Genomic DNA, 21025 nt, shown 5'->3' on the forward strand with positions numbered 1-21025 from the left:
ACCAGGGGTCAGGTGAAATTCTCTTGCCAGTCTTTTAGATTAGTGCATGGCTGTACATTACACTGGCAGTGTGTTAGTTTTAGTATCACTATCCTAAGAATCGAGCCATTTTCATTTTAAACACAGGATGTTAGATCAGATCAGTTAGGCTGGCAAGTTTCTGAAAGATGCAAAAGGGAGCTGCCCTCTTGGGTAAAAACTGACCTTGTTGGTTTTTTTATGTCCTTAGAAGTGTTCCCACATCACACAAAACAAGGTTTCAGCGCAGTGAAGTAAAACCACCAAAAAAACCACACGAAATGCTGTGCCCGTGGCAGTTTGTGTTCAAATCTCATGCTGCCAAGAGCCAGTACCCCAGGGAGAAGGACATCAACAACAACGTGGAGAAAAATAGGAAGATCCATGGGTAAGATCCTGGTTTTAATGGTTTCACAGTTTATCTTTGATTGGAAAAGGGAAGATATTAAGTGGTTTGGGTCCTGGAGAAACCCATAATGTGTTTCCAAAATACTGATATTAACCAAAGAACTGTGGGTCTCTGGATGGTGTAACTTGGTAATGAACATTAAACACTTGTGTCAAACAGTCATTGAGGATATAAATCATCTTGCTTTCTCTTTCATAGTCTTAAATTTATTTGGTGTGCTAACATGGTTTCGTGTATTCTAAGTCTCAGGAGGTGTGTATGCTACAAAAATAGCAAAGTGATTATTTATTCTGCAATTAAGTTGGTGAAGTAGTTCTGTGATGCAGTTCATACCCAACACTTGTATACAATAAGTTGCACATGCAGCTTAAATTTCTCAGTCTTCAGGGTGTTACTTATTTCAGGTTTCATACCCTGCCTTCCTTCCTTTCCTTCCACACAGAGCTCTGGGAAGGGGTTACTGTGGCTTTACTGCTGATTCCTGCCCACTGCCACTGCTGGGTTATGGCTCAGTTCATATTTCAGAGACAGCACTGAGCATCTCCTGCTGATGCTGAAAGCAAAGCCTGACATAAAGAACGTTGCCTTGTGCTGACTTTTCTTTCTCTCTATTGAAGCTCAGAAAAGGATGATGCCAAATTGCACAATCCCAGCAAGAAGCAGATGGAGAGGCTGCCTATCATAACTTCAGCAAAGCCCAGTGAGGGAGGAGAGGTCTGTTCCCAGCATTGTTTGATGGTAACAGTTCACATGAGTGGTGCTTGCTGCTCACAACTGCTCCACCTTCTCCTGAGAGGTCTGACTGTGGTTGCAGGAGGTTGGGACTGCTGGGACATCTTTGGGTGAAAGTTCTTTTCTGCAAGAACAGAGCATTGATAAGATTCTAAGGAAGAGGTGACCCCACGGGGACTGGGATGCCTGATTCCTTTATATACCTTTGCAAATCTTTAGTAACAAACCTGTCCTGTCTCTAAAATTAGTTCATTGTTTTCCTGAGACTGTGACTATAATGCTCAAAGATACTCAGAGGACTTTCTGAAATTATAAAGGTATTTGCAGTGGCAGACCCTCTTTGATTAGTACAAAAATACTTTTTTCCTTCATTTCACATCAAACTGTAGATTAGCTCAGTAGTTTTGTAGTCAAATAATCATGTTGGAGCAGATCACATTTATATCTAGTTTCTTAAATTTAAACTGAAATATTTTGATGTTAACATTAAATCTAAAATGAAACTGAAAGATATTCAATAGGTCTGAAGACAGTATGCATTTTTATCTGTTCTCTGCCCAGAATCTCCCTTTAAATGACATCAAAGTTTCAAACCAAATATCAGGATGTCCAAGACATGTTAGAGTAAGAAACTTGGAAAATGGATCCAGCTTTCTGGACACACTACACCTGACTGCAAAAGAGGTAAAATATGGAAATATGAACAGGAAGTTTTCATAAATTTTAAAATACGCAGAGTGCAACATTGTTTTTTGACATTTGATTGTTTTTCAGGTTATCAATTGCCAGACCAAAGCCTGCCAAGGGTCACTCATGACCCCAAAGGGCCTGGTGAGAGGTACCAGAGATGGGCCAGTTCCACCAGAGGATCTTTTACCTCAGGCAAGAGACTTCCTCAAGCAATATTACAGTTCATTTAAAGAGTAAGTCAGCTTGATTTTTGGCTACCTCTACCTACCTCTCTGTGAGCCTCCAGGAGGGTTTGGTTTCTTCACAGCTCTTGGTAACTGTCCTGTTACACAGCATGCATTGAAAAATATATAAGGACTGTTAAAAATGCCAGATAAAACTATCATTGCACTTCATGTGCTCCATCTGTCAATCCAAGTTCTTGGGAACACAGGGAAGGACTCTGGACCATGCAATCCTCAGCTCCATCCCTTTGGAGTGTGCTACATTCCAGGACATTGAGGACTCTGCCAGCATTACCTTCTGTTTTCTTGGGATTAGCTGCACTCAGATCAGTCTCAGTGTGGATAATGCCTTTTGTTTGTGCTGTCCCAAGTATCTTTTCTCTGTGTTCTTCTCAAGGCTTTGGCCAAAGATTGGAAGGCCAGTGTTGCTTCTCAGCCTTGCTCTGTGCTATCGGCATAGGCTCACTGGGCATTCTGGGAGGGGTTTGTGTTTTCACAAACACAGCCATGGTGCAGAGGCATCTTGTGGCAGGAAATGCTGGAACAGCTGCTTGATGTCCAAGGGCTTGCAGTGACATTCCACATGATGAGCTTTCAAGCAACAGTTCAGTGTTTGCTCATCCCATTAGAAAACATTATCAAACTTTCAAAGGGACTCAGCCACATAATGGCCACTTCTTTAGACACTTTGAACTCCTTTCAAATCTTTCTTCCCTCTGAATCTTTCTGAAAGTCCCTGTCTTACACACAGGCTGTCCTCACCAGCCTATATTGCATTTGCATATCCCTGTGTCTCTGCTCATGGCTGTTTGATCACATTGATTTACACTATCTCATATGCTTGCCCTTGATCTTTCATCTTGCTGAAAATGTGAAAACTCTCAGACAGTGCAGGCTATTTTCATTCTGTCTGTAAGACAACAAAACAATTTTTGTCTCTGCTGTGATAAATATTTCTAATGTTTTGACTTCACTCTCTGTTATCAAACTCAAGAATTTTAGAGTTGGTTTCCCTGACAAAGGAATTGCTCAGCACTTCCCTTAGGAATGAAAATCCTACTTTACTCAGAAGAGCTGTGGCCTTGTAAACACAATGGATCTTTGAGAGAACAGTCACTCTCAGCCTACATGTGCCCTGAAATTCACCTGTTCTCTGGTTTTTATTTCCTTGTGATTTTTTTCAAATTTATCTAGAAAATCCAAATTTAAACCAAAAACTTACACAGAATAGCTTGTGGCCAATCTGTGCATGTATTGGGTGGTGAAAGGGTGGTACCACCACTAAAATTTCTAATATGTTAGTTTCTTCATGTGGCCAATAAGCTCTGTCCTTGCACTCCATAAGGACAAGTCTTAAATTCTGAAGCCAAAATATAAAGAGAATGTCTGCACTTTGAATGAAATTCTCATTGTTTCTTTTCATTGCTGTTTCCTGTTCAAAAGGCCAAAAATCAAAGAACAGCTGGCTCGGCTGGAAGCAGTGACCAAGGAGATAGAAACAACAGGAACCTACCACCTGACAAAGGATGAGCTGACCTTTGCTGCCAAGCAGGCCTGGAGGAATGCGCCCAGGTGCATCGGGAGAATCCAGTGGTCCAACCTGCAGGTGAGCTGTGGATCCACACCTGAGCTGTAGCCAAGTAGTCCTTGCTGTGACTCAGAAGAATGGCCTTGCCTTTGCTAGAACATGTCACTGTTTCGATGCAGGAGGACTCCCTCCTGTCCATATCAGGAGATTGCTTTCTTTGTAGTTCTCTGCTTCGTGGCTGAATGAAAATGTGTAGCAGTGTGAGTGTGGGAACCAGGTGTGTCATGGAACCAGGTACATGTTTTGGTCCTTTGTGGATTGTTATGGGTGAAAATGATGCATATAAGAACTATAAAAATGAACCTTTCCTAGTGGAGCCACAATCTTTCCTTAAGTGCATAGGAAAAATAACAACTTTGCATAACTGTTTCAAAATTAGTCTTCTTTACATTTCTATTGGAAACACACAGGTGTTTGATGCACGGGACTGTAAAACAGCCAAGGAAATGTTTGAGCATATCTGTCATCACATTCAGTATGCCACAAACAATGGCAATATAAGGTAGGTCTCTAATTTTAATTTTAAACAACAGCAATTTTAACCAACAAAAATTATATCCAGATCTGGCATCAAAAACCATGAAATAGTTTATCTAAACATTTTGACAACTTGTCTCTGCTCTTAATTTTCCTAGTACTTATATTTTCCTCTCATGTGTTCCATCAACCATCTTGAAAATTTATAACTTTAATGGCTGATGTTACAAAACCTTTTGCAATTCCTTGGAAAAGAGATGACTTGAAGATTTGGGGAGGTGGGTAAAGAGGACAAATGATTTTATTTCTACTGATGTTCATTCTGGAAATGTAAAGCATTTTCTGCTGGTCCCAGTTTCTGTGTGCAGAGTGAGGATGTGTCTGTATGTCCGGGCAGGTCAGCCATCACGGTGTTCCCGCCCCGGACAGACGGGCAGCACGATTTCCGCGTGTGGAACAGCCAGCTGATCCGCTACGCCGGCTACCCCATGCCAGATGGCTCTGTCCTGGGGGACCCTGCCACTGTGGACTTCACTCAGGTACAGCTCCAAACTCACCACCACAGTGCTTCCCATCTTGGCTAACCCACCTCCCTGGGGCTCCCTCCTTGCGCCTTTATGCAGAGGGGTAGGGAGGTGAGGACTGAATGGGATGGTCTGCCCCACAAGTTCCAGGCTGGAACAATAATTCCCTACAGTTCTGATACAAAAGTGCTGCCCTCCATCTCAGAACAGGGTGAGCTAATATTGTCAGGGGACACAACCAGCACTTCATCAGCATGGCTCCACATTGTTTGAATGGCAAAGACAACCTTTTTCACTTAGAATTTACCTCAGCAGATTTCAGAGGGTTAAAATTCTTTTGTCTTCAGATCTGGAGGGGAAACCTGAAAAGAACACAAAATGTGCTTTCTGTATTTGCAGTTGTGCATCGAGCTTGGGTGGAAGCCGAAATATGGCCGCTTTGATGTACTTCCACTTGTTCTCCAAGCAAATGGCCAAGACCCAGAAATATTTGAATTACCTCCAGAAATTGTCCTCCAAGTGCCAATGGAGCATCCAAAGTAAGCACACAGGATTTAGATAATTGCATTTTTGCCTCTGCCTCACCTTGGCAGGTTATTGGGCTGCGCCTGTGGCAGTTGTTTTATGAGTTCTTTGTCAGGATGAAACGATGGTAAATCATCCTGAAAGATAAAATGCCTGTTAGAACAATGAAATGAGATTTAAATTAAGGAAGCAAATGACCATTTTGTTGGAAAGCTTTTTTCCCAATCTACATTTCAATTATATTCAGAATTTTAAAAATCCTTATTTCTTATGCTGGTGTAATACACATGTAACACTGCACTCATAACAGGGTTTATTGCCTTTCTCTCATTGCTTTTTTCTTCCTGTTTGTTTTGGGACTGGCCTGCAGACTGCAGAACTCTGTGATATGGTTCTGCAGTTCCTGTAGCTGGTGATTCCCAAACACTGCAATAAAAACTGGTGTGAGTTTCTGCAGACCCTGGCCCAGGGGTTCCTCCTAGAACTGGTACTCTTTATCTTCCTGGGCTTTCCTGGTTTTCAAGGAAGAGACACGCAAATAATGCAAGCTGCTTGTTGGGCAGGTACGAGTGGTTTAAGGAGCTGGAGCTGAAGTGGTACGCGCTGCCCGCGGTGGCCAGCATGCTGCTGGAGGCGGGAGGGCTGGAGTTCACCGCGTGCCCTTTCAACGGCTGGTACATGGGCACCGAGATCGGGGTGCGCGACTTGTGCGACGCGCAGCGCTACAACGTCCTGAAGGTGACTCTGCAGGCAGCGGGGCTGGCCTGCCGGGGAGGGAAGGGGCAGGAAGCTTGGGAAAAGAGACACTACCAGTGTTCACTGCGATGGGAGAGAACCACTTCCTGCTTTGTGAAGCTGGAACATCCTCAAGGACCAGAACTCCAAAATTCCAGTTGACCTTTAATCTCAGGTGTTTCTGCTGCCATCACTTTCCCCAGCATGAGAATGACTCTTTCCCCTTCTTCTTCTGCACAACTTTTTCCTGATACAAAGCTGATGAGATTGACAAATCATGGGGTCTCAGTTCCATATAGTAAATTTGCTTTTCCCTTTTGTCTCTCTTTATCTCATGTAGGAGGTAGGGAGGAGAATGGGACTGGAAACCAACAAACTGTCATCATTATGGAAGGACCGAGCTGTTGTAGAGATCAATGTGGCTGTGCTTCACAGCTTCCAGGTAAGTCACTGAGTGTGGGATCTGGACAGACACTGAACACTCACTGTCCCTTTTTCCTCTCACTCAATGGAGATGGCATTATGATTCCAATAGAGTTATTCTTGATTTTCACCCGAGAAAGTGGAGGAATCCATATTTCCTCACAGGTAAAGGCAGAAGAGAAAGAAGCAAAGAAAGTTAAGGGAAAGATTTTCCATCCTTTTAACACATTTATCTGTTTCAAAACCTGTGTAAAGCCATTGGATTAATATATTTTAGTCTCAATTCAAGTTTAACATATCATGACAATATGAAAAGTGGGTAAAAGTGAGTCAGAGGCTTTGCAACATGCACTCCCAGTGCTGCAGAGGTAAAATGCTGATGTTAAAGAAAAGATCTAAGAGTTCTTAATCAAAGGCCCGCGCCTCAATCTGTATCTTTACAGTAACTGCTGATAGTATTTATTTCCCATAAATACTCCCTTTACTCTGAGTAAAGTCCGTGAAATATTGACCAAAGCAAGAGGATTACTTTAGCTACCCCGGGTAGAAGGGCAGAATAGGGTTTTTAATGCATGTTTTTCTTTGTGCCATTGTTCTAGAAACAGAATGTGACCATCATGGATCACCACTCGGCCTCCGAGTCCTTCCTGAAGTACATGCAGAGCGAGTACCGCGCGCGGGGCGGCTGCCCGGCCGACTGGGTGTGGATTGTGCCTCCCATGTCAGGCAGCATAACCCCCGTCTTCCACCAGGAGATGTTGAACTATGTCCTCACTCCCTTCTATTACTATCAGGTACACATCATCAAAAAGAAAAACCGACTCTAGCAGACAACCTCAGCAGTGCAGATGCGATATGGGACCTGAGGGAGTCTGGGTGCCAAGCCCTGGTTCATGAAAGTTCACTAGACAGATTCAGAAGTAGCAGACAGGAGCTATTTTACGTGGGAGGTGCTGTTAGTTCTGTTGAATTCTCTGGCTTTAAGTAAAATGCAGTTTAATGCAACAGAGACTGATACCATAATATTTTTACTCAGTGGATTGTATATACAGGTTCTATTTAATCTAGCCCCTTAAAGATACACAAATTGTTTATTTACCATTTTGCATTCCTTCCCTAAAGCATAACTTCTTTTTCTTTAAAGGTGGATGCATGGAAAACACATGTGTGGCATGATGAGACCCGGAGGCCAAGGAAAAAAGAAATAAAGTTTAGCATCTTGGCAAAGTAAGTTGTTCAAATAAGATTCTTCATGCTTTGTCCAACTATTCTATTCTTGTAATGTTTCTGCTCTACTTCTTTAAAAAACATTTTTATAGTTAGGACCATTGAGTGGTTTGAATGATAGCCTTACCTGTCCACCCTGAGGTAACATTCCTATCTAAGGTTCTTGCTCAGCTTCTGAACGATCTTCCAAAGAAAAGCCATGCTCAAGCTCAGTCTTTCCTAGCTTGTTTGTGAATCAACCTGAATTAGTGTAGCTCCATTAAAAGTTGTGTGTGATTGTTCTTCCCCAGGGCTGTGCTCTTTGCATCCTCGCTCATGCGAGGGGCAGTGGCCACCAGGGCCAAGGTCACCGTGATCTACGCGACAGAGACGGGCAAGTCGGAGACCCTCGCCAACAACCTGTGCAGCCTGTTCAGCTGTGCCTTCAGCACCAAGGTGAGCAGTACGAATCAGACACACCTCGTGGAGACAGGAGTTTGGCTTCTGCAGGCTTGTCCATTCTCCAAACCTGTGTTTGGAATGTTCTGTAAGTCTGAGCTGGACTAGAACTTTGATTTAGTGTTCACTTAGCATAATGCCGTGTGAGTTTGGTCAGCAGTCATCTGAGATATCTAAGGCTAGTTCTTATGTCTGCTAGCAATGTCTCATGAGCTTTATTCCTTCCAGATCCTGTGCATGGATGAGTACAATATTTGTGACCTGGAAAATGAAACACTTCTTTTAGTGGTTACTAGCACTTTTGGAAATGGAGATTCTCCGGGTAACGGAAAGGTAAAGTTCACCTCAGAAGTGTGTATGAGACTCAGCTCAAAGGCCAAAGACAAACCTTTCATTTATCTCATTTCCTTCAGAGGTTTCAGATCAGAGTATTCTGTCTTAAATCAGAGTATTTTTCTAACCTTGAGTATTTTTCTAACCTTAAGTATTTTTATGCAGGCCTTGAAGGACTCCTTGCTCAGACTGAAACTGCTGAGAAATAAAATTAGGTAAAAATACTTTGTTGTTTGGTTTGCATGCGATTGAGTCCTTTAGCACTCCATATGGCAGGACACAGCAATCTTCTTTTCATCTCCTGCAGGTATGCTGTGTTTGGTCTGGGGTCCAGCATGTACCCAGAGTTCTGTGCCTTTGCTCATGCCATTGACCAAAAACTGGCCCAGCTCGGGGCTTCCCAGCTCACTCCAGTGGGTGAAGGGGATGAGCTCAATGGGCAAGAAGAAGCGTTCCGCAGCTGGGCAGTCAGTGCTTTCAAGGTGAATATAGAAATACAGCTCATATTCTACTCACTCAGCCATTCACTTCAGTTCAGTTCCCATAAAACTGAGGGAAAATGAAGGAAACCAAACATCTGAATTTATATCTGAATTTGGAACTCCCCTCTTCTCTACTGCTTGCCTAACAAGGAGAGGGAAGTGGGTCCCTTTTCTATTACTTTTTAATATCCACACAAAATTGTGTGAACCCTTTTGGATAATGGAATGCTCAGTATGAACAAGTTTAGCATCAAACATATTTTGCAGTAGATCTTTTTTGGCAATACTGTTATAGAAGTGGAACCTTACTGTGAACTCACTGAACCCACACACCAGAGGCACTAAAAACCAGCAATCTGTGAAACTGATAGCTCCTTATTAGGATTATGACAATGCTAAGAATCATTTTTTTACTGTGAATAGCCTTTATTTTTGTGGGTTTTTTATCTAGGCTGCCTGTGACATTTTTAACGTCCGTGGGAGACACAGTATTCAGTTGCCTGAGATCTACACCTCTGAGGAAAGCTGGGACCCTACCAGTTACAGAGTAGTGCATGACTCCCAGCCCATGGACCTGGCTAAAGGTATTGCTCCCACCTTCCCTTCCCTCTGCCTTTGCTGCTTCAGAGGGGCTGCACTGTGAAGGTTTCTCAGAAGTGCTCTTGGCCCTGCTGGATGCTAGAATGCATCTAATGAAGTACATGGTCAGATTTAAAAAGACACTGGTTCACATTGTGTAAGTTACCTTTTCCAGCACAGTAACACTGGAACTATCACACATTTGTACAGCCCCAGAGGAACAAAAGCTGAGATGAGCTGCTTTTAGTCAGGGAATGGGGCACACACAGCTGACTGGTGGTTGGTCACCTAGGGCAAGCGTGGTTCAGTTCTCCTCTGCGTATTATTTGAAGGCATTTTAAACAAACCTAATCACAAGGTTACCAAGAGTCATTTCTTATTTTCTCACCAGCTCTTGCAAACATTCATGCCAAGGATGTAATTCCCATGAAGCTGAAATTCAGGCAGAATCTTCAAAGTTCAAAGTCCAGGTATGCCACCTCATTCTTTTGAATATTGCAATACTACATTTTACTAAATCTTAAACATCTGAAGTGCCTGGTTATAAACATCTTCTCCCTGCCGTTATTACAAAAGATACTGGATTTTTGTACTGTCCTTAGTAGAAGCATGTGAGCTGTGCAGCCTGCAGTGGGACAGCACTTCCACTGGCTGATTCCAGGCATGTTTATTCTGTACTGGACAGAGCAGGCAGAACTTCAGCACCCAGTTTGTTTGGATACAAGTACTTCACATGCCTCGACTCTGATTTGTTTAAGTCTCTGTGAAGCCCTAAGCTGGTCTGGTATTTGGTAATGAGCACAAGGGAGCCCTTGCCAAGAGCCACTGCAGATTTATTCCTTTCCTGTGCAATCCAAGGGAAATCCTGTCAATGTAACCAAGATCTGTCTCATTTCTCTTTCTTTGCTATGCAGTCGTGTCACCATTCTGGTTAAGCTTCACTGTGAGACTAAGCAGGAAGTGCACTACCTTCCTGGGGAGCACATTGGGATTTTCCCAGGCAACCAGGCAGAATTAGTCCATGGCATCATTGCCCATGTCAAGGATGCCCCTCCAGCTGGTCAGACCATCAGGCTTGAAACCTGCATTGATGGTAAGTTGAGTCTCTTTAGACAAAACAACAGAGAATGTTGGACAGATTCCTTTAAAATTCCTAAGAATTTTTGCTGACTGAATTTGTTCTGTGATCTTTTTCTCAAGTTTCAATCGGATTTTGTTGCTGCTTTTTAGTTATTCTTAAAATTCTTGGTTCTGATTTTGCCCTTTCTGGAAAAACCATGACTTCACCAGGGTTTGCAGAGGTACCCGAGGTGACACTGTAATTCAGTTGCTGAATTGGCCATTGACTGCAATTAAATTAATCAGCAGTTTGCTTATTGCTACATGTAAATACCCTAAAATAGACATATATGTCCTGCACATCTTTCCCATATTAGTAGGAACAATCATAGGATTGTGGAACACAGAAAGATGGTTTCCCCAAATGAAAAACTCTGCCTTTCCAAGTGGTGTTTTGTTGTCATGAAGTTTTCCGTGTCAGATCCTCCCCTTACAAAACATTGAAAACCTCACAATAACCTCTTTCAGAAGGGCCCTGTGCTCTGGACCTGCTGCACCCTCACCTGAAGGGGTATTTTGAAGGACACTGAGTTTTGCAAAGCCCTACAGCAGTCAAATGCCACAGGTGTTGCTAAGTCCTTTTCTTTCCCTCATTTCCAGGTGGGTACTGGGCAAGTCACAAAAAGATTCCAGCCTGCACACTGCCTGAGGCTTTGACATACCTGCTCGATATCACTACTCCACCCTCCCAACAACTGCTAAAGAAACTCTCCCAGCTGGTGACAGCAGAAGGAGACAAGCAGAGGCTGGAGGTGCTGTGTCAGGTGAGCCTCAGGGCTGGAGTTTTGTTTGCCCTACTGTCCACTGGGCCCTCTGATGCCCTTTGACTCTGTAGCAGAAGCTTAAGAATTTTTGTAGTGATGGATTTTTATGCCTCTGTTAGATATTCTGTGGTCTTAGAAAGCCAGCCACAGTGAGAGAAGGAGGGGTCTGAGGCTCAGCTTGGGTGTGGGAGCCAGCATCTGATGTTTCCTGTGTGGTTCTGGGTGGGTCACTTGCCTGCCTGGTTCTCTTGCCTCGCGGTGGTTTCTGATGAGACATCCCTGAAGACCTCACCTTACACTTGGCATGTGGAGGAGCTGCAGGGGAGCTGGTAGAGGTTTTTGTCAGAGAATTTGCTACCCTGAGAGTCAAGGGATGTGGCTTTAGTAAGGTGTGGTGAGTGCTGGCTCCTCCTACCAGCTTCAGGGAGGCACGGGAGGGGTCAGGACCTGGGACTACACAATTTCATGGATGTGCCATGACAGGGAGCTGAGAAATCAATTCTACTTCAGTTTCTGCATCCTCACTGAGAGAGCAGGTGTCTAAGAACATTGTAGTGGGGTTCCAAACTTCTGTGTTCAAAATTAAATTATTTCTTAGGAAACCCCAGTCCTGACAAAGTTTTGAGAACTCTTTGTTGATTTACCTGAATATTTAATTGACTGTAAAGCAGGAATCTTATTTATAAGTGATGTTTCAAATACGCCCGCTCTCCTGAACTCAGCATGACCTGGTAATGTTGTGGTGATGCCCTTTGGCTTGTAGAACACAGAGGAATACAATAAATGGAAGTTTTACAACAGCCCAAACATCCTGGAGGTCCTGGAGGAGTTCCCCTCTGCTGAGGTCTCCACAGCTTTCCTGCTGACTCAGCTGCCTCTTCTGAAGCCCAGGTACTATTCTGTCAGCTCCTCCTGTGACATGACAGCCAGAGAGATTCATCTGACAGTTGCAGTTGTAAACTACAGGACAAGAGGTAATGAACCGTTGTTTTCATCTCTCTCTTAATTAAATGGTATTTAGACTACATTGTGGTTCAGGGGAAAAAACCTGTCTGCCATACAGCATGAAGCATATCTGTAATAAAAAATTTGTGTTGTCATACCTGCAGAATAGTATCTGCAGAGCAGGTGCTCCTCCTGGGCCAAGATTTGCTAAAATCCTGCACCATCATCAGTGTATCCATGTTTTATAAATCATTACGAGACATACATTTATTTTAAAGCTATAATTTTAAGTATAAAGAATGCTTTTTTAAAAACAGAGGGCTTTTGGGTGCTATCAGAGGTGTTCTGCCTTGCTCTGCTTTTAGATGGAGAAGGGCCTTTGCACCATGGAGTCTGCAGCACGTGGCTGAACACAATAGAGCTCAATGAAACCATTCCCTGCTTCATCCGCAGGTAAAAAAAACAAATAACAGCAGCTCCTAATTCAGCTTTTCAGTGGGTTTTCCTTTGGATATTTTCAAGTGATTGATGAGTTGAAGTTGGAACAGCTGGGTCTGAGAAGAGAGGGAATTCCCTGTCTTCCAGAGATTTGATCTTTTACCATGCCTTTCATTTAGTAAAATTACACATCATTAGAAAATTTTGAAATAATTTTATTCCTATGACCCCATTCTCCACTGCAGAGCAAGGAAAGGGGAGGGAACAAGGAGCACCCAGTTCAGCCCCGCTGCTGCTTTCACACTGGGGACTTGGGCTGTGCTGCTCAGTCATTCAAGCAACTGAGCATGAGTTTCGGTCAGAGACCAGTTACCTAATTAACATATTCTTGCCTTTTAGTGCTAATGAGTTCCACCTCCCCGAGGACCCAGCCAAGCCCTGCATTCTGATCGGCTCGGGCACGGGCATTGCTCCCTTCAGGAGCTTCTGGCTGCAGCGCCTCTATGACCTGGAGCACAGAGGTACCTGCAGGGCCCTGGGGCAGGGCTGGCTCAGGGACACCCCCAGCCCTGCAGACACCCCCAGCCCTGCAGGGACTGACACCCCCAGCCCTGCAGCCATGGGCTCTGCAGCCACCAACACCCCCAAAGGTCAGCCCAGAGCCCCTGCAGGGATCAGCACCTCAGGCTCATCGGGCACTGCACTGGCACAGCCAGTCCATCCCCCAGGGACCATTCCCATGGGCAGGGGTCCTTTGGGGACCAGGAGGGCACAGCCTGTGTGCCAGTCCTGTGTGCCAGTGGCTGCCCAGGCACTCAGACTGCCGCTGTCCCTGCGGGTTTCAGGGCTGAGAGGAGGGGACATGACCTTGCTGTTCGGCTGCCGGCAGCCAGACCTGGATCACATCTACAGGGAGGAGACTGAGGAGATGGAGAGGAGGGGAGTCCTGAGAGATGTCTACACAGCTTACTCCAGACTGCCTGGCCAAGAGAAGGTAAGGCTGGTTCCTTTGTTCTTTAAGGGTTAACGCCTCCAGAATCATCCCTCAAGTTTAGATCTGGACTCTTTTTGTTCTTAAAAAAATGTTAGCATTTTGCTTCAGTGTATTGTGAGCAGGTTTGAGATTCTTCAAATGAAGGAAAATCTCCCTGTGCACTCCAGCACAAGCAAGCTGTGCTATAAATTGCTATAAATATAACCCCTCACTGCCATAGAGAGGTATATCCAGTGCAAACAGCCTTTGGAACTAGAACTGGAACATTTTCAGAAACCTTGTATTTTGCAGGATTTGATTAGCCCATGAGTTAGAAATGAGTAGGCACTGGCCATTTTTCCCCATTTCAATGATACAGTGACCATGGAAATTAATTTTACGTAGAAGAATCTTGACTGGGAAAAAACCACAACAGAATAAAAGTTATCCTCTTTTTAGCTCTCCTGGCAGTTAGGAGACTTTGGCATGTACAAGAGTTTTTGTCTGCTCAAGTTTGATCAAGAGACAGGCCCCAGCTTCCAAATCTGGGCTAGTAAAGGGCAACCTGAAGATATTTTTCACCTTTGCTGTGGTGCAGGACAGAGCTGGAGCAGACAGGGCACTCGGAGCCTTGGTGCTCAGACCCACGATGGACTCTGAAGAGCCGGCAGCCAGAGCAGCGTTTCAGAAGCCGGGTGTGCTGATGGTTTCTGTGTTCGCAGGTCTACGTCCAGGACATCCTGCAGAGGCAGCTGGAGGCCCGCGTGTGCGAGGTGCTGCACGGGCAGCAGGGCCACGTCTACGTGTGCGGGGACGTGCGCATGGCGCGGGACGTGGCCGCGGCGCTGCGGGCGCTGCTCGCCCGGGCCCTGCGCCTCAGCCCGCAGCAGGCGGACGAGTACTGCCAGCAGCTCAAGGTAGCTCGCATCGCCGGCCGGTCCCTGCAGCGGGTGGGCACGGCCAGGCTCGGGTGCTGTGCCTGCCGTGAGCGCCTGTGTGTGCAGGCACAGGGACCGGGCTCTGAGGGACACACAGAGCCTGGGAGCGCCTGTGAGTGCAGGCACAGGGACCGGGCTCTGGGGGACACACAGAGCCTGGGAGCGCCTGTGTGTGCAGGCACAGGGACCGGGCTCTGGGGGACACACAGAGCCTGGGAGCGCCTGTGAGTGCAGGCACAGGGACCGGGCTCTGGGGGACACACAGAGCCTGGGAGCGCCTGTGAGTGCAGGCACAGGGACCGGGCTCTGGGGGAGCAGCCTGGGAGCGCCTGTGAGTGCAGGCACAGGGACCGGGCTCTGGGGGACACACAGAGCCTGGGAGCTCCTGTGAGTGCAGGCACAGGGACCGGGCTCTGGGGGACACACAGAGCCTGGGAGCGCCTGTGTGTGCAGGCACAGGGACAGGGCTCTGGGGGAGCAGCCTGGTGCCCCTGGGACTGCCAGCGCGGCTTCTGTTCGGACAGGGTGAGAGAGGGACTCTGCTCTTGCACGGGGGGTCCTGGGGATCAGCTTTGCAGGGTGTTGGGAACACCAGGAATTTGAGGTTTTATTGTACCAACAGAGAAAAAGTGAGTTCAGGAATTTTGTGGGCCCATCACTAAGATCCCCGTGCCTGGGGCTGCTGCTTTTTCAGACCCTCTTGTTATCAGAACTCGTCCTGGTGCATTTGTGCCCCGGATTCAGGCAGCTCCCTTTCACTGGCAGTAACAAAATCTACAATCACAGAACCAGTGCTACAAATGCAAAAGGCCTTTTAGTTACTGAACTGATGGATAAGGAGTAGCTGGCACATTTCATTCATCTCTTGGGTGTCCTTTCTTTTTGCAGAGCCAAAAGCGATACCATGAAGACATATTTGGGGCTGTGTTCCCACATGAAGTCAAAAGAGCTTTGCAACCCACCAGCTGAAGAACAAATCCACTTGTGTTTTAGACAATACTTGCACATTTGTTGTTATTTTCAAAAAACAAAGAGTCAAATCCTCCTCCTTATACTTGTTCAATCATGCACGGGTATAGGATTGTAGGATTTGACTCTTAAACCTCAGCCTTAATTAAGTAAAATATTAAATTTAACTTTTATTGCTATTTATTCTGACATTTTAATACATTACCTGAATAGTGAAAATGCAAATTATTTTTTTAATACCATCTATGCTAGTGTAATCTGGTGGTTTTTATACATACAAGGAAAATCTACAGTTTTGTACTAAGTTAACTAGAGCCGAAATCTTTTTTTAAAATGTACTGTTTATCGTTGTGACCTTATTTATATCAGATTGGTTTACTTGCATATTATCTTCACTTGAAAGCAAGTGAATGCATGGTTGTGTTGCTGGCCACGTGCCTGGATCTGGAGCAATGTTTGCAAATGAAATAATCGTGTGCTGGTCCCCAGGTGGCACCACCTGCTGCACCCACCTCCGATGAGTCTGCTCAGCAGGTAGCAGTGGGCAGTTCTGCTTTGTGGACTCAGGTACCTGAGCATCAGCTGTTGTTGTTACAGAGCCTATAGCAGGAAGGTTCCAAAAATTCCAAAGCACTTTGTACATTTGAATTCTATGCTCTGCTTTACTTGATTTGTTTGTAATAAATCTGTCTTTATACTCACACAAGCATGTGGATCAGTGAACCTCTTCTTGCTCTTGGCTCCAGCCTGCAAAGGCAGAGGTAACAAACAGCTCCCAGGCTGTGGTGAGGTGGGTTTGGCTCCTGCCTGAGCCAAGGGCATCTCCAGCAGTTACTGTCTGCCTAGCAGCAGTTTTGCACCTTTGTTACTGCCAGCCAAGTGTGAGTTTGCACCAGGGACTGACACTGGCTTCAAACTGCCCTCATTCTATTTGGACTTGGGCCCTTTCTAGGTGTTGCAGTTACATCAGAAAGCGTTCCTTCTCTGAAATTACCAGGACTATTTGAGCATATTAAAAAGGTGAGATTTTCCTGCCATCCCTCATCTCTAGGAGCTGGAATTGATGAAGGCAGAGTTGAGACTCTAAAGCAGTTCTGTGTGTGAACAGTGTGTTTGACACGTGCTTCAGGACAGCCCTTAGGGCCTGGAACTGGGCTGGGTTACTGAGGTGGTTGTGCACCTTGCTGGGCTGGGACTGGACTGGGAGTTACAGATCAACACTTTCTGAGGCAATCAGTGGCTTGTTTCACTTACATTTAAGCCAAATTTATATGGCTTTGAGGGAATGCAGCATCCAGAGCAGGCTGTGTGCCAGGCACTGAGGTGCAGACAGACCTTGCTCACAGCCTCATTCTGTACCTGGTTTTGGGTGCTGGTAAAAGCCCAGGAGCTGGGCTGAACTGGGGCAGCTGGGAGAGGCTGGGCTGGCAGCACAGGAGCACTGCTGGCTGCCCTCCACCCCTGAGTGCACAGGGCTTTGGGGAGCACTCTGACATTGGGATATACTTGGAACCTGATTTTCATAACACTATTGACTGAAGGAAAAGGAAAGGAATGTGTGGACAGAGTCCATGAGTGCAGGGAGATGTGAGAAGGTTGGGCCCTGCATCAGGGAAATGCAGGAAAGCTGGGGGCTCATTAGGGACACCTGAGGCTCACAAGGAACACCTGAGGCTCACAAGGGACACCTGAGGCTCATTAGGGACAGCTGAGGCTCACAAGGAACACCTGAGGCTCATTAGGGACAGCTGAGGCTCATTAGGGACAGCTGAGGCTCGTTAGGAACAGCTGAGGCTCACAAGGTCTGTGGGGCAGGGTCTGGCAGTGTTGGGGTGATGTGTGAGGCTGTGGAGCTCTGAGCCCTGGGGACAGTGAGGCCAGGTAAGTGAAAAGCTTTTTCTTCTCCTTGGTGTTGTGGCAATGCTGTGTCACACTGTCCGTGTGCAGAGGGGTTCTGCTGCCCAGTAACCCTGCTGGGAGCCAGGGCTGGAGCCAATGCCGCGGCTGGGAGGAGCGGGCTGATCCCTGAGGCTGAGGCCCGATGTGCTGTGTCAGATCCTGCTGCACTCAGTTCATTTGTAGCCCGAGCTGTGCTTTGTGAGTTGTTATTTGGTGCCTCCTTTGAGTGAACCCCCATTTCTGTGCTGCTCTGGGATGTTTTGCTATCGAGCACCCAGCTGGGCTGGCGAAATGTTCCTGTCGGGTGTGGGGGTTTTGGATGACATTGAGTGCTGCAGTGCAGCTGCCAGGGGCTGGAAATGCTCCCTTTGTGCTGGGCTGGTCTCTGGCGGGGGGTGTGTGCTGGCTGCTCCTGTTCCTGTTTGCTGAGGCTCTCCCAGGGCAAAGGGACCCCGATGTTGGTGCTTCCTGGGGCAGTTCTGGGGTACAGCTCTGAGCAGGGAAACATCAAACTGCTCCAGTCACAGCCAGGGCAGAGCCTTTGTGCTTGGGGACTGGAGTCTGTGTGGTTTGGTTTGTTAAATGAAACATCTCTGCCCTTAAAATATAATTGAGAATTAAATTTATTATTTCTTATTCTTTATAAAAGACAACAAAGCTCAACTTATCTTAAGCTTTTTATTGTTTGCATGTGAGGTGTAGATAAGATAGATGAGATGTAAGACTGTGCTTTTATGATGCCCTGGCCCATTCCTGGCAGGATGGCACAAAGCTGCCGTTGTTCCCAGCACAAAGCTGCTGGCAGCAGCAGAACCTTCCTGGGATTAATTAACACCCGATAATTGCCCTGCAGTGTGGAGGGCTGGGTCTGTCTGGCAGAGCTCTGCCCCACTGCAGGTGGTGGCAAAGGACAGAGAAGGTGCTGGGGGGCCCGGAATGGCCTCAAGTGCTGCTCTTGGGAAGGAAGCAGCTTCTTAAACAGTTCAGTGCTTCGAGAAAACTCCGTGGGGGTTTTATTACCCATTCCATAATGTGACTCATCATATCTGGGAGGGAAAACTTTGTAATTGCAGGGGGAGATCACCCGGTGTCCCTCAGGGAATGGGCAGGGAGCAGAGGGGGTGGAGGAGCTGCTGTGCTGGGGTCTCTGTGGGAATCTGCTCCTGTTGTGGTTCAGTTACGAGTCAGTGGAGGGAGAGGTCAAACCAGGACTCAGTAACACTTGCTTGATCCAGACCAAAGATTTATTCACTGAAAAGATTCCTACATATCCAGAATTCCAGTAGCATGGAGTGCACTCTTTTTTTTTTTTTTCCTGGTTGCATAAACTAATACAGAAACTGTTGTTAATTCTAACAATTTGTAATTAATTTAATAGCAATTCTGGAAGACACTCAGTTCATAGAAAATATAAAAAAAAATTTGTACTGTACAAAGTTTACATCACATTTGAAAAGAAAACGTGTCCATGTTCACCATGTAACGACCATTTACATTCACTACTGACATGTGGCTCCTGTAGCAGCATTGCACAGCATTGTCACATTGACAGCTCCACGGGGCAGGACGTGTGACACAAACACAACCCAGGGACAGCTTGGTGTGCGGGGCTGGGGCAGCTCCGTGGCCCCAAGCTCTGTGCCCAGAGCCCTGCTGGGCTCGGCTGGGTGCCCCTGGCTGACCAGAATAAAAACACCCACAGAGGCTGGCCAGAATAAAAACACCCACAGAGGCTGACCAGAACAGAACCACTCACTGAGGCTGGCCAGAACAGAACCACTCACTGAGGCTGGCCAAAACAGAACCACTCACTGAGGCTGGCCAGAACAGAACCACTCACTGAGGCTGGCCAGAACAGAACCAGCCCACAGACACTGCCAGCCTCTCCTGTGGCTGTGCTGGGGCACAGGATGAGCTTCGTGTTCAAGGGCAGTTTCTGGGTGTCCCACAGAGCACCCAGGTCAGGCTGGATCCCAATCCCCTGTTAAGGGCAGGCTATGAACAAGCCCCTGTGCCAGGACTGGGCACATCCCACAGTGCCCAACACCCTGAGCCAGGGCATGGCAGGACACAAAGGGCTTCACAGCCAGGGCCTGCCCTGCACGGGAGGGACCAAGGGCCAGTCTGGGGCTGCAAGGAGCCAGGGCCCGTGCACAGCCAGGCCACTGATCCCACACAGAACATTCTGGGTGTCCCAGCTCCCAGGGCCTGCTTTATGCACCCAAAAGCTGAGTGAGGAGCACCCCGAGGCCGCTGCTGCCCTGAGCCAAGGGCTGGTCTGCACCCAGCAGCAGCTCCTGCCCTTCCCTCCCTAAGGCAGGGTTCCAGCCAAGGGCAGCACCTTTCTTCCCTGCTTTGGGTTTGTGCTGGGCTGCTCTTAATTAAGCAGCACTTGGAGGAAAACAACTTCTGCTTCAGGCTGCTGACACACCATTAGTGAGAACAGCAGAGCCTGAGGGGGACAGGGATCAGGACAGCACTGCAGTGCCCAACCATGCCAAACACATTTTGTTTGATCTGAGACACATCTAAAAAGTCTTTGTCAACACTTGTAAGAGGCTCCAGCAGACTTGCACACAGGACTGAGGCTCTCTGCTCAACAGAACTCAGGTCTTGTGCCACTTAGTTCCTCACACAAGGCAGCCAAACTGAGGGCTGGTGCTTTGCCTGCTCAGAGATCCAGGAGCTCCCCTGAATCTCAGGGATGGGAAAGGGGAGCCTCTGGTAACGGGGCCTGCAGTTCATTTCCAAGGGGGATGATGCCTCTGTCACCTCCATAACCTCCACACTGTGCACTCAAGGAGGGAGTGGGTTTTGGTTTTAAAACTAACCTCTGAAACAAATCTGAGGTCAGGGGCTGGGGTCAGGCAGAACCTCCAGGCCCAGATATTGCCTTCTTGGTTACAAGATTTGTTATTCTTAAAGGTTTCTTTCCTCAAAGCAACAGCTTTGGTCCTATGTTTCTCAAAGAAAGAACTTGCAAGCTCAAACGTGGCCAACTGTGGGCAGTGGCAACACTCTGTGTTGTGTGTGTGCAGGGACACTGCAGCTCTGTGCATCAGGGCCTTAGTTAATGCATTATTTAGGGACAGCTTTTCCCTTGTCCTGTTTCTCTTGCCTTTCCCTGCACTCAAACTTGTGTCTGAACCAAAAGAAAAACTTGGTCCCTGTGCAGAGCTGTGACAACTCATGAGTTTATTTTTTAAGGCCAGCAATTCTTCATTCCTCTGGGATTGTGTGAGAAGGAGCAGGTTTTAGTGTGAGTTCTGTGGAGAAGAGCACTTGAGTCACTGAGAGCCAGCCCCCATGGCCAGACACTCCACCTGCAGCAGCTCTGTTCTGCTGTAGCCCAGGTCAGGGTGGAACAATGGGTGGTGAGGGCAATGCCAGGGCAGCAGGCTGGGCTCTGCCTTCAGCAGAGAGCTGACCCTGGAAGGCAACGCCTGCAGGAGCCACGTCCTGTTCCACTGCCGGGACCCCGCTCTGAGGGCAGAGAGTGGCTCCTACCGACCACAGACACGAGGAGGAACAGGAACAGCTCAGCTCCTTCTCAGTGCTGTTTGAGAATGGCTGTAC

At 46.9% G+C, this 21025-nt stretch overlaps 1 protein-coding gene across 2 annotated transcripts in view; it reads left to right on the forward strand.

The window, feature by feature from the left end:
- Positions 1-16256, forward strand: part of NOS2 (nitric oxide synthase 2) — a 30450-nt gene extending 14194 nt beyond the window's left edge. For both annotated transcript variants that reach the window (XM_071448185.1, XM_071448186.1), the window contains exons 2-27: positions 230-406; positions 1045-1141; positions 1721-1843; positions 1934-2082; positions 3517-3679; positions 4072-4163; positions 4536-4677; positions 5062-5201; positions 5751-5925; positions 6263-6364; positions 6945-7139; positions 7490-7572; positions 7863-8007; positions 8239-8343; positions 8509-8558; positions 8651-8825; positions 9277-9409; positions 9796-9874; positions 10319-10497; positions 11124-11287; positions 12051-12261; positions 12598-12685; positions 13070-13191; positions 13516-13664; positions 14366-14560; positions 15470-16256. In XM_071448185.1, coding sequence (XP_071304286.1) covers positions 300-406; positions 1045-1141; positions 1721-1843; positions 1934-2082; positions 3517-3679; positions 4072-4163; positions 4536-4677; positions 5062-5201; positions 5751-5925; positions 6263-6364; positions 6945-7139; positions 7490-7572; positions 7863-8007; positions 8239-8343; positions 8509-8558; positions 8651-8825; positions 9277-9409; positions 9796-9874; positions 10319-10497; positions 11124-11287; positions 12051-12261; positions 12598-12685; positions 13070-13191; positions 13516-13664; positions 14366-14560; positions 15470-15550 — 3444 coding nt within the window. In that variant the 5' untranslated portion in view covers positions 230-299 and the 3' untranslated portion in view covers positions 15551-16256. The remainder of the gene's footprint in view (positions 1-229; positions 407-1044; positions 1142-1720; positions 1844-1933; positions 2083-3516; positions 3680-4071; positions 4164-4535; positions 4678-5061; positions 5202-5750; positions 5926-6262; positions 6365-6944; positions 7140-7489; positions 7573-7862; positions 8008-8238; positions 8344-8508; positions 8559-8650; positions 8826-9276; positions 9410-9795; positions 9875-10318; positions 10498-11123; positions 11288-12050; positions 12262-12597; positions 12686-13069; positions 13192-13515; positions 13665-14365; positions 14561-15469) is intronic.
- The last annotated feature ends 4769 nt before the right edge of the window (positions 16257-21025 follow it).

Source organism: Agelaius tricolor, unplaced genomic scaffold (assembly GCF_023055355.1).
Source record: "Agelaius tricolor isolate 1412-34295 unplaced genomic scaffold, bAgeTri1.0.p SCAF_25, whole genome shotgun sequence".
Classification (NCBI taxonomy): Eukaryota; Metazoa; Chordata; class Aves; order Passeriformes; family Icteridae; genus Agelaius; species Agelaius tricolor.